The sequence below is a fragment of the Aristolochia californica genome, unplaced genomic scaffold, assembly GCF_029961685.1.
Source record: "Aristolochia californica isolate CCGP_79_NKW_82.1479 unplaced genomic scaffold, dmAriCali1.0.hap1 SCAF_13, whole genome shotgun sequence".
Classification (NCBI taxonomy): domain Eukaryota; kingdom Viridiplantae; phylum Streptophyta; class Magnoliopsida; order Piperales; family Aristolochiaceae; genus Aristolochia; species Aristolochia californica.
The window spans coordinates 10001081-10014534 of NW_027181804.1; the positions used below are offsets into that span (position 1 = coordinate 10001081).

The window sequence follows — 13454 nt, forward strand, 5'->3', positions numbered from 1 at the left end:
TTTGAGAATAACAAAAAAATTTCCTAGAGCATTCTTTAAGTATCTCAAGATCCGATAGACCGCTTCCATATGTTATTCACTTGGTGCATGCATGAATTGACTCACAAACCTCACTGGATATGCTAGATCTGGTCTTGTGTGTGATAGGTAGATTAATCTTCCAACTAATCACTGATAACACCCTTTGTCTGTTAGGATTTGATCTGGAAGAATTCTGAGCTTATGATTTATTTCTATGGGCGTCTCTATTGGTTTACAATCAACCATTCCGGTTTCAGCTAGAAGATCCAACACATATTTTTGTTGTGAAAGGAAGACTCTATATTTCGATCTTGCCACCTCAATTCCCAAAAAATATTTAAGTAGTCAGAGATCCTTCATTTCGAATTTAGTGGCTAAATACTCCTATAAAACTTGCATTTTACATTGGTCATCTCCTATCACGACCATATCTTCAACATACACAATTAAAGTCGTTACTTTTCTTTCTTTGTGTTTTATGAACAAAGTATGATATGGGTTACTTTGCTTATAATCAAACTCCTTCATTGTAGCCAGGAATCTCCCAAACCATGCTCTAGGTGACTATTTCAGCCCGTACAATGACTTCTTCAATTTACAAACTTTACTTTGACATAAAGAACCGCTTTTAACTCTGGGTGGTAGCTCCATGTAGACTTCTTCTTCTAAGTCTCCATTGAAAAAGGTATTTTTAACATCAAATTGTTGCAGAGGTCAGTCTTGATTTATTGTTATAGATATAAGAATGTGAATTGTATTGATCTTAGCTACTGGTACAAAAGTATCTTGATAGTCTATTCCATACTTTTGTATATATCCCATTGCAACTAGCCGAGTTTTATATCTTTCAATACTTTCATCCGGTTTGAGTTTCACCGTGAACACCCATCGAAATCCAATTGTCTTCACTCCTTTAGGTTGTGAAACAAGTTCCCACGTGGCATTCTTTTGTAGAGCCTCCATCTCTTCATTCAACACCTTTTTTCCATTTTGGATCAGCTAATGCATCCTGCACATTACTAAGAATAGAAACCCTAGATAATTGATCAATAGTAAATACATATGATTTAGTCAACCTATGGGAGGACACATAGTTGTTAATTGAGTATTTGGTCTTGGCTTTAGGATCAGGTTCATACTGTTTCTTTGGAACTCCCCTATTCAATCTTTGTGGATATCTAGGAGTTATATTTTCCGTAGGAACACATGTTTCAATAGATTCATCAAACACAGGATCCGTATTTACCTGAGGAGGAACATTCTGGGTTGATTCTTCAGTTGATGGTACAGACAGAGGCAACTCTGAGGATTCTTCAAGAGCAATTAATGATTCACTCTCGGCTTCATGGTTGGGAGCACAGTCTTGTTGTACATCATGACAACCTGGTTGGTTAAAAAATTTATTCACCAATTCTAACTCAGCACCTACACTATTCTCTTGTTGATTAAACAATTCATTCACCGCTTCTAACTCAATAAACTCAACCCCTCCGCTATTCTCTTCACTTGAGCTCTCCCCCTGAAGAGAATTGCGAGAGACTCCCCCTGAGTAATAAGGTTTTAATTCATGGAAAGAGGCATCTACAGTTACATGGAGTTTTCGGGTGTGCGGATCATAGCACCGATATCCTTTTTGAAAATCAGAATAGCCAACAAAAACACATCGTTTGGCACATGGATCAAGTTTATTTTGCAAGACTTTTGGGATATGAACATGTATAGTACACCCAAAAATCCAGGGTTCAAGATTCGGAAGATGGGGAAAGGAAATTAGGGAATGCAATTTTTGTTGAGGAGTTTGAAAGTCTATAACTCGAGAAGGTGTTCGATTGATAAGGTAGGCAACAAATTTGACAACTTCACCCCAATAAAACCGGGGCATGTTCATGCCAAAGAGAGAGGCACGCACTACTTCCAAAATTTATCTATTCTTCCTCTCTGCCAATCCATTTTGTTGGGGAGTATAGGTTCATGAGGTCTGAAGACAAATTCCATGATTTTTCAAAAAATTACCAAGGGAAACATCAACAAACTCAGTACCATTGTCAGATTGCAAAACAAGAATATGCTTCTGGTACTGAGTGTGTACCATTGGTGAAATTTTTTAAAAGCTAGACACACATCACTCTTTTTTATAAGCTGGGATTCCCAAGTCATTTTAGTGCATTCATCAATAAATGTCACAAAATACCGAGCTCGAGAAATAGAGGGAACCTTTGCAGGACCCCAAACATCAGAATGAATAACCTCAAAAGGTTCAGAACTCTTATTCAAACTCGGTAAATAAGAGATACGGTGGCTCTTAGCCAGTTCACAAGTGTCACATTGAAAATCCAAATTATTCAAACCTGAAAAAATTTGTGGTCGCAATTTCTTAAAATAACCAAAGGAAAGATAACCGAGCCTTCGGTGCCATAACCATTGAGTTGCTTGAGCACTCTCTTCACTACTAGCTTGATTTGCATGACTGATTTTCGATCCCCCATTCTCTGTCAACTAAAAATAGTATAGTTTTACCCATCTAACATCATAACCAATAATCTTCTGGGTTAGAATGTCCTGAAAGACACAAAAGGACGACAAAAAGTAACAATACAAGCAAGCGTTGAAGTAATTTGGCTAACAGACAACAAATTTTATTCAAGAGATGGAACAACAAGGATAATATCTAATGTAACATTATTTGACAAGATAGCTGATCCTTCCCCAGTAATAGGAGAGGTACTACCATTGGCGGTGGAAATAACGGATTGAGGAGAAGGTAGGACAAATTTTAACTGACTGGAATCCCTCGTCATGTGATCAGATGCACCTGTATCAATAATCCAAGTTCTATTCTTAGAATATACAGAGAATACCGATGCTTTACCGATAATACCTGGATGGGCAACATTTGCCATAGGCAGTAGCTTTTCCCCAACAATATTTTTCTGAGGTTTTTTTGTGAAGTCCCACCACTCTGGATAACCAATAATCTCGTAACAATGTTGTTGCGAATGGCTTTTTTCCCCGCAGTGAGTGCATACCCGGTTGTTGATTTTTCTAGAGATTGGACAATACCTCCCCATTGTCTGTCTCTAGGTTGATTCAAATTTTGGGTCTGGTCCGGGAAGTAGTCCAGTTCGTTTCAGTAGTCAGGTTTGATTCGGTTCGGCAGTCAGGTTTGGTTCGTTTCGGTTCGCTCCTGTCCGATTCGGTTCTAACCCAATTCGGTTATGGTCCAATTTTTTTAATGATGCGGGTCCGGTTTGGTCTGGTTCGATTTTATCCGATCTAGATATGGTCTGGTTCGGTTCTGTTCCGGTTGTGGTCTAGTTCAGGTGCGGTTCGGATCCGTTGAGTTGACCCGCTGATCTGGGTCAATTCGATTGGCAGAGAAATAAAGGAACAATAGTTCCTAAGTTAAAAAAAAATTCACCTTTCTCCTTTAGCGACGACAACAAATCGTCGGCTTCCTTCGATGACGGCGGTGGTTGGCAGCGATAACAGGGGCAGTGGTGCAGTCATCGGCGATCGTCGGCGCTTGTCGGTGACGAGGTTTCGGCTACTGGACCGTCAACAATCGCAGAGGAAAAAAAAGAGTTCGTCGGCGACCATAGTGATTGGCAACAATAACCGGGCCGATGGTGCTGTCGTCGGCAACGAGGTTTTGGCTACAGGACCATTGATAGTCGCAAAGAAAAAAAAACAACAGAGTTCGTCGGCTTCCTTCGACCACAACTTTTTCTGCTTACCTCATTCGACGACGTCAACGACTACGGGAGCACTTAGCTCTGACCTTCGACGATGGGAAGGAGAAGAGAATTCTCCCGCTCTGATACCATGTAAAATCGAATAACACAAGATTCAAAGAATTTTTTCCTAGGATTATTCCTCTCCTCATGGAGGCTTTTTATAATACATTTACAACCGAATTTAGATCCAATTTAGATCTTGGAATCAGGAACAAAAGAAGGAAACAAATCGTTTCCTATAATTACAGTAACAATTTACAACTCATTCCAACAGAGTCTCTTCTCAATAATCTCAAATGTTTATACAGATTTCCAAAATCTAGAGGAAGACATTTACTTAACTTGCTACTGGTTTGGTAAAAGTTCAGTTTTTCCTCCTTTTTCTATTATCGTAACCATCTGGTTCATGACTACTAGTGCAAATTGAGCAGTTTTGTGCGTAAGTGCTGCCCCCATGAGGATATATTGAGTTGAAATTTATTGATTTTTGCTTTGTTTACACCACTATTACTATCTCCTTGCCTCCATCATCCTTTAATAGGCTGGCACCAACCCTACTTGTGGTGTTATTTGTGGTGTATGTTGATCGAAGTGCATATTTGACACATTTAATATTTTGGTGGTTAGCGAATATTGGGTTATTTGTCCTAACCTTATTTTTTTGTAGTATTGGGGAATTAGAAGTATTGTTGCAATGGGTTTGGAACTTCTTGAGAACACCTAATTGAGTTCATTGGAGTTGTATTAAAGTGTTTAAATGGCGGATTCCAATTAGCAAGTTGTTGTCTTTACATAAATTGAGGGCTCAAAGAGTAAGGATTCAAGGTCTATACAAATTATTTTCATTAAGCTAAATGGGGCAAATTATGTGAATTGGTCTCGTTCATTTCCTATGTTCCTTAAGGCCAAATCGAAGACAAAGTACATTAGAGATGATCCACCAACTCCCATCTCTAAAGACTAAGAGGCAGAAGACCACCAAGTTATGACTTTGGTAAATTAACATTATAGAACAAAGGTTCAATTATCAGATTTTCTTAAGAGATGTGAAATACTTTGTCTTTAATTCTATCCCAATAGAGTAATTTATCTCGTATATATGAGCTTTATGTCCGGTATTTTATTTTGAAGAGGGGTGATCAATCAGTGACTGATACTTTATTGAGATGAGTACTGTATTTCAGGTAATAAACACTTCTCATCCTTTTACTACGAGACATTTATGAGGAGAATAATTAGATTCAAACTGCTCACTTCCTTGATGGTTTGGGTTCAATGTATGAGCAATAAGGGCTCAACTACTAGTCAACGATGACGTGAGTACAAAACAGGCATTTATTTGAGTCATATGTTCAGAAGTGTTGAATTTATGGAAAGGAGAAAATGAGGTATTTTATTCCATATGTTATAGTAATTTTAATATAACAAAAATATTCAAGAAAGGGGGAGCACAAAAGATGTAGTTTTTCCATCTATAAAATTTTTTTTGCAGCAAAGAAAATTGAAGACCAAAAATCCTTTTCATTGCAAACTGAAGATATAAACACCAACTTGAGGGGGAGTGTTGAAGAGAAGATATGGAAACCTCTTACATGACTCTCACAGTAAGCTGTCTCATTGAGCCAGAACTAATATGGTGGAGTCTTACAAGAGTCTCACAAAAGGTGGTCTCACAGGAGAGTGTCAGTTTAAAGGTGTTATAATTATGTTAGTCTTCTACTTATGTTGAGTTATTTAATTATCCTAGAAATTATCTTTAAGTGTTAGAGTTTGGGTGTAATTGGGACAAATGTAGTTTTTACTATTTTCCTCTATTATAAATTGGGGTTCATGAAAATGAAAGTGAATCACTTGTTGGTGTTAATGTAATAGATGTAAAATGCATCGGAAAATATTTTCCTATGTTAGTTCCCAAAATAAAAAATATAGTGTTAACAAGAGAATGAGTTACTTTTTCTAATATACCTAAACAAATAATTAACCTAAACAAACATGGTTATTATCCTAATAAGTAATTTAATTTAGTATTAAAATATATTAATATCTAATTAATTAAATAAGATATTTCATTAATACAATAAATACGTGTGAAAAATTACTTGTGCACTAATTAATTATAAAAATAGACAAATAAAAACTAAAAAAATAACAGTAATGAATATAATAAATAAATAAATATATAATTTTATTAATAACATAAGATAGATTTTTACGTAGTATAAATTAATAATATATTTTCACAAAAATAAAAATCATTAGTTTAATTAATTATTAAAAATAAAATAATTAAAAAATTGATCAAATGTTTACTTTAAAAATATTTTAATTATCACTCTTAAATCACTAATTTAATATGGTAATAAAAAGTTAATATAATAAATAAATAAATATAGTATTTTATCAATAACATAAAATAGATTTTTGCGTAATATAAATTAATAACGATGCGAGGGAGGGCAAGAGGGAGCGTCGGCGTGAGGGAAAGTGGATGAACTAAGATTTCGATGGGAATCTTAATTCACCCACTTTACTCAGGAATTAGTTCAACTGAATGAACAAGTTCATCCACTTGAATTCACCTCTAGTGCGCGCACTAACGTGTTTGGCTCAAGTGACAATGTAATCACTTACACTTTCACTTGACTTGCATGCGCACTAACACCCACTCAAATGATTAGTAAACCAGAAACAATTATTTCTAACTATCAAGATCTTTTTATTCATTTTTCTATGTGGGATTTACTACAAGATAATTTAGGGTAAAAGCCCTGGCCTAACCATAGACTTTGATAGTATATTAGAATTTGGGTCCAATATGTTATCCCAAAATGATTAGTTGCTTAGGAGGTATATTGCCCAATAGTTCTCGATGTGGAACCTTTTTTGGATGTATCGACGATACGCAAATAACTTGGCTCTTAACTAATTTTGCCTATACAATAAAAATAATTTGGGGGTGCCTATACAATAAAATGATTAGTTGAGACCCACAACCTGGTTTCTTATCGGTCTACTTGAAGAAATATTAGCAACAGATGTTAGTTATCACAACAACAACACATGTTGAATAGTAGCTCATTTCAACCTTTTTTTACGATCACCTTAAATCAAAAATTTTGTCCCTTTTCCTTTTTGTTTTTGTTCTCCAACGGTGGGGATAATATATTTTTCTGCATGAGAATTGCAATCAACGGATCATAGTCCTGTGGCCTGGGAACGAAGTTCAAAAGCGACCACGACTCATCAATTTGAAAGTGAGAAAAAATAAAAATAAAAAACTCGTGGACCTAAATCTACGAACTTTAGGAGGATGTGATTTTTAGTGTTTGAATTATTTATTATTTTTAATGATAAAATGGAGGTAATGACATTTTCGCTTGGCTTTTTAGTGCATTGTATAAGTAAAAATAAATTCTCTTTCACTCGACGCTCGACGCTAAGACTAAACTAATTTAGTTAGATTTTAACGAAAATACTCATATTATTTTTATTAATAAAATACCTTATTAATTAATTTATTATATTCTTGATTTTTAATATTATATTAAATTATTAATTTAAGAGTGATAAATAAGATATCGTAAAAGTAAAAATTTGATCAAGTATCGATAGTAAATATTTTTGTTTAAGTATTCAATTTTTTTATAATTAATTAGACTAATATTTTTATTTTAAGTTGTAATTATTATATTAATTTAGATTAAACAAAAATCTATCTTATTTTATTAATAAAATATCCTATTTATTTATTTGTTATATTCATTAATTTTAATCGTATATTAAATTACTAATTTAAGAGTGATCATTTAGATATTGTAAAAGTAAACATATGATTAAGTATCTAAAAATTATACAAGTAACCGTGTTTGTATAGGTATATTATTTTTTATATTTAATTAATTTAATATTTTATTTTATTTTTTTATTTTTTAATTAAAAAGTTAAATAAAGTTATCTTAATAAGGTAAAATATATCAGAGTATTTTATTAATAAACTCATTGTCTACTTTCCACTAAATTTTTCATTTTTCACATTAACAAAAGAAAATATTTTACATGCAGTCAGTTTCTATTGAACACAATAATGCAAAAAAGTAATTCACTTGCATTTTCACATTCACTTTCTACTGCATTTTCAAAGTGCACTAACCTCCCCTAAATTAATGAAGTAAGTGACACAGTAGGAACTTTTTAAAAAAAAAAAAAAGAGTGTAGCCAAGATTGGTTAATCTTGAGTTAAAACTTCGTTTTTTTTTCTAATAAATTTTAAAAATTAATTTAAAATTCTTTTAACACATCAAGGTGTAAAAATGTTATTTAAAATATAACTCTAATTGAATTTTATTACCGTTATCAAATGAATATTTGGTGAATACTTAATTTTATTTTTGACAAAATTTACCATTATAAGGGTGGGCAAGCATTTTTGTATTTATTTTTTATTTAGTTTGATATTCGCTTTCAACATTCCAAGTCATTAAAGTGATTTTTTTGTTCTCAATCACGGCATGACTATTGAAAAAGATACTTTCGTACAATCTTGGATTGTTGGAACTTTTATAGAAACATAACGAATATTTCCTTTTATAGTATCAATTATTCAACAAATATTCAATAAGATTCCACTTTTCTCGAGGGTACTATTGGAAACGAATAGTATGGAGACCCAAGGATTCCTTTTATAACGGCTCCCCGCCCTCTTCCAGCCCTCTCTTATTTTCAATTCCAAGGCTTCAACGGCCTCTTGGGATTGCCCCCCTCTCCCCGTCTCTCTGCTATTCTCTCCGGCTTTCCTGCTGGGCACATCTAGGTTTCAATGGCGGATGCTTCGAAAATCAGCTGTCACTCTCATTCTCAAGATTTTGAACAGACACGGATGCTTGATGTTTCTGTTCACGATGAAATCTCTGATGTTTCCAGTGCAAAGACCTTCAGCTGGTTTTCCCCTGAAACAGGAATTTACGCCAGCAAACATGAACACATTCAACTTCCGGAAAACCCAGTTTTGGACGTTGTTTCTTTCATCTTCTCTCACAAGCATCCAGGTGTTTCGGCTCTTGTGGATTCCAAGTCCGGTGCTTCGATTTCTTACTCGCAGTTGCCAGAAATGGTCAAATCGGTGGCCTCTGGTCTTCACCAAATTGGGATTTCTAAAGGTCAGGCGGTTCTGATTTTGTTGCCGAATACCATTTACTTTCCTGTTATCTTCTTGGCTGTTTTGTCCATCGGTGCCATTGCTACTCCCATGAATCCGCTTAGTAGTTTGCCCGAGATTAAAAAACAGGTCAACGATAGTGGGGTGGTTGTTTCTTTTACCGTTAGAAGGTACCTTGAAAAGGTGGAGAAAACGGGTGTCGAAGTGATTCTCGTGCCAGAAGAATTTGACTCCAGTTCAAGCTCGCCAGAGTTTTCCATTTTCAACAAGCTTCTGTTGTGTAGTCCTCATCGTGTGCCACGGAGGGTTATCAAGCAGCAGGACACTGCGGCTTTGCTCTATTCCTCTGGCACTTCTGGTGTTAGCAAAGGAGTTGTTTTGACTCATGCCAATTTGATAGCCACGGTGAAACTTTTTGTCCAGTTTGAAGCCTCACAGTACGATTATCCTAGTTGGGAGACTATATGTGTGGCTGCTATACCCATGTTTCATGTTTACGGTCTTTCCCTGTTTGCAATGGGATTATTATCGACCGGATCCACGATTGTGGTGATGGGACGATTTAATGAGGATGAGATGGTCAGAACTATTGAGAGATACAGGGTCACACACTTTCATCTTGTTCCACCAATATTGGCTGTACTTACTAGAGTAAAAAGCCCTGATAGACATCTGTTGAGGTGTTTGAAGCAGGTCTCCTGTGGTGCAGCTCCTGTGAGCAAGAATGCCATACAAGAATTTCTTGAGAGGTTTCCACATGTGGACTTCATCCAGGTAAAGCTACTCGAAAAAAAAGATGATCCAGTTAGATTTTTTCTTCACTCATCAAATGATGCTTAATTTTGATTCTCTAACCCGTCTTCATCAATTTGTGACAATGTAAGTCCTGAAATATCTTGACTTGTATATGATCTTTTCCTGCATCTAGAATGAAAATTCCAAAAGTAAACATATTTACTCTTACTTAGGGCATACCCAACAGGTGAAAGTTATTGTCAACTTGCCTTTGATGATAACATAAACTAAGGAGTTGATTGAAGTTCAGTTCTCAGTTCTCACCACCTATTTTTCTACTATTAAAAGTTCATAATTTCAAGACTTCCATCTTTGTAGATTGATTTTGAGGATCCATGGATTTTTTATCAACTTATCAAGTGAACATCTCTAAAAGTAATTGAGAACTTATTCCCCCAAAATGCTGCTTGCCAGTAAAAGTAATGCTTATGTGTACTCATATCACTAGTCTACATATAATGCATCTTTAGTTGAAAAAAATATATGATCTGCTACATTCTACTTCATATGTCAACATAGACTGGCACCTATTTAGACTTCTTGCATATGATAAGCAGCATAAAGTACCTTAAGGATATATAAGCATAAGTGTACATCAAAAATTTTATTGTAAATAATCATTGACGGCTGCTAATAACCTAAACCTGCTTTCTAAGTTATGTTTCAGGCCAATGATCCGATCAATAAGATGACTTGCTAAATGAGCACCCACCATCCTGTGTCTGCCATTTACTGGTGGAACATCTAAATTTCTATTTGACACCGGAAGGATCTCAATTTCTTGGGATTTGATTTTCACAAGCTTTGTCAATGTCCAGGGCTATGGGATGACAGAGACTACTGCGGTGGGAACTCGTGGCTTCAATTGCAATAGGTTTAAAAATTATACTTCAGTGGGACTACTAGCTCCCATCATGGAAGCAAAGGTGGTAGACTTGGAAACTGGTTACTGCTTGCCTCCTTGCAACAGTGGCGAGCTTTGGCTACGTGGGCCATCTATAATGCAAGGTTAGCCCTGTACTGTTGAAAAGTAAAGTATCTTTGTTTTCAGTATTTCTTGAAATTTATAATAGCCTTTAGGAATTCTTTAGTTTTTGGCTCTTTTTGTATTTCTCAAAATTTCTGTAACATTTAAATAAGAAATTCTTTGGGATTTTGGCAGGGTATTTGAATAATCCAAATGCAACATCATTAACAGTTGACCGAGATGGTTGGCTAACCACTGGAGATATTGGGTGTTTTGATCAAGATGGTTTCTTGTATATATCTGACCGCTTGAAAGAGATGATTAAATATAAAGGCTTTCAGGTGCATCTTTTCTCTGAACTTTGAATCTATATTCTTTTTGCAAGATATGATCAGATGAACCGCACATGATGCACAAAATGTGGAGAAGCCAGTTTGAATATTTGGAGAAAGAAACAGAATATGCATTTTCTGAATATTGTCACATCTTTTGAGAGTTTAGTTTTACAATTGGGCTTGAGTGCTCACTCGCCAGCATTCATGAAGAGTGTGGCTCTGACTTATACCACAAGCCAAGTGGGAGGCACCAATTGCTACTTTCTGTTTTATAAGTGTGAATATGTTTTCACCCTTGTCTCAGTTTTGGTTTTAATTGATAGAGGAAACTCCACTCTTCAAGCCTGTTCATTAAGGTTAGGGTTGATGAGATTCTAGAACTTTGTGAAAGAAAGGTACAATGTAGACTCTTGGCTTCTGTAGCAAGATTTCAAAGATCAGTTACTCTGTCACAAATATCTGAGCTTGGCTTTCTTTAGGAGATTCTGGATATCAAACAGTAGGATCCTGAAATTGCCTTTTCAATTATTTAGAGCACATGAAATTTAGGGAAATTGAAAATTATTTGGGTATCAGTTTCACCCCATATCCAGGCATATTCTTACTTATGCAGGTCGCCCCAGCTGAATTGGAGGGTGTAATGATTTCACACCCTGACATCATCGATGTTGCAGTAACAGCGTAAGAACACACTCTGTAAACAGCATTGAAGTAATTTAGTTTTTCCTTTTCATCTTGTTTTTTGTTTCCTTTTGTGCTCAGTGTTGAAAGCCAGGAAGCAGGGGAGATACCGGCTGCATTTGTGGTCAGGAGGCCTGGAAGTGAAATTTCTTCAAATGATATAATTGACTTCGTGTCTCAGCAGGTAAGCTCTCCTTTGAATTTGTAAAATTTCCAAACTTATCTAAAGTTCATTCCACATCATCATCATGCACAAAGATGATGGATTCATATCCCATGCTTAGAAGATCTTGTGCTTTGTTAAATGGGAAGAAGCCTCCTAACTTTTCTCTGTTAATTGGGTTTTTTGGCCTTTTTCTGTCTCATTCATGGCTGTCAAGCATCTCTCTACCCCTTCTTCTTTTGATTTTAACTACTGTGGCAGGTTTCACCTTACAAGAAGGTGAGAGAGGTGGTGTTCGTGAATTCTATCCCAAGATCTGCTGCTGGAAAAATCCTCAGAAGACAACTAAGGAATAGAAGAGGGACTTGTAAAATGTAAGAACTCTGTTGACATGATCTCGAGCTGGGGAAGACGGTAGAGATGCCACAAGATCAACAACGTCGATAGAAAGGAGTAAAGTTTGATGCAGAAAATGCAAAAATCCATTGCAGATTGTTAACAGAAGTATGAAGTGATGCAAAACCCCGCTAGAAAGATCATCAAAGCGCGTGGTGGGAGATGACTAAAATATGTCTTTCTTCATGGATTTGGTTAAGGTATATATGCTGGAATAATTTTTGTACGGCCGCAAAAGGTTAATCATCTTTCAGGTTTGAAGTAAATAAGAGTAATCATCAACCAACTAAAGAGAGAACTAGTGAAATCAATTAGGATTAAAGGTATTTTGAACTCGAGTCGAACTCAAATAAAAATTGAATTAAGCAGAGTTTTTTTTTTGAGTCAAGTTTGAGCAGCTTGCAAGTCTGATTGGCTCGGTGCCACCTGTCTTTTAAGACATTACATATAAGATATTTTTTAGTTAAATTGAATAAGAGGATTAAAAACCATTAATTATATATTTTTATTCCAGTAATCAAATACGAAAATAATCTTATTCTATTTGAGAAGCATTTTACAAGTGAAGAGGAATTGAGTTCTATTTGATTAGGAAGTAACAGAAACTCTAATTCTTTTATCTTTAAAGGACCCCTTTCAGAATAACAAACTTCCGGCGGTTCCCTTCAAATACCATAGAGTGGGACCTCCTCCAAGTACGGAATCCTACCTTCGGACGACAGTTATTTGACGAGATTTGGACCTTCACGCCTTCAATTCTTTCACTAAAAACGCCCTCCGAATCAACCCGCCAATTACGAAAGCGGTTCAGTCTCTTGTCGCTTTCCTCATAACGATATCTAATACTTGTGCGTATCGGAAATGGGGCCCACATGAAGATCTTATATTTCTCTTTAACCGTACATATTTCCTGTTTTTTCCCTTGAAGGGTCTCACCTTCAATGAATTTTAAAAGAGTATACACTCTTAAACTATTTGGGGAATTGGATAATTAGATCTTCATGTTGACGATGCCATTGACCTCATTTGAAATTTTTTGAACTTGAAGCCTCCTTTAGAAAACCTAGCAAGGAGTACGCCTGACGTATTGAACTAAAAAACTTAATTCGGCTTTCTGTCTCCAACTGCGAGGACATTTTCGTAAATTAGTGGATGCCTATTTAAATTACCAGCGCCTCCGTTCATCCGTAGACTCGACGAAGAAAAA

At 35.6% G+C, this 13454-nt stretch overlaps 1 protein-coding gene across 1 annotated transcript; it reads left to right on the forward strand.

Moving 5' to 3' along the window:
- Positions 1-8487: 8487 nt before the first annotated feature.
- Positions 8488-12654, forward strand: LOC137948237 (4-coumarate--CoA ligase-like 6). Its single transcript, XM_068794244.1, is given in 7 exon segments — positions 8488-9684; positions 10524-10713; positions 10868-11013; positions 11621-11688; positions 11770-11872; positions 12113-12201; positions 12203-12654. Coding segments are annotated over 7 exon segments (1776 nt in total). The 5' UTR covers positions 8488-8571; the 3' UTR covers positions 12270-12654.
- The last annotated feature ends 800 nt before the right edge of the window (positions 12655-13454 follow it).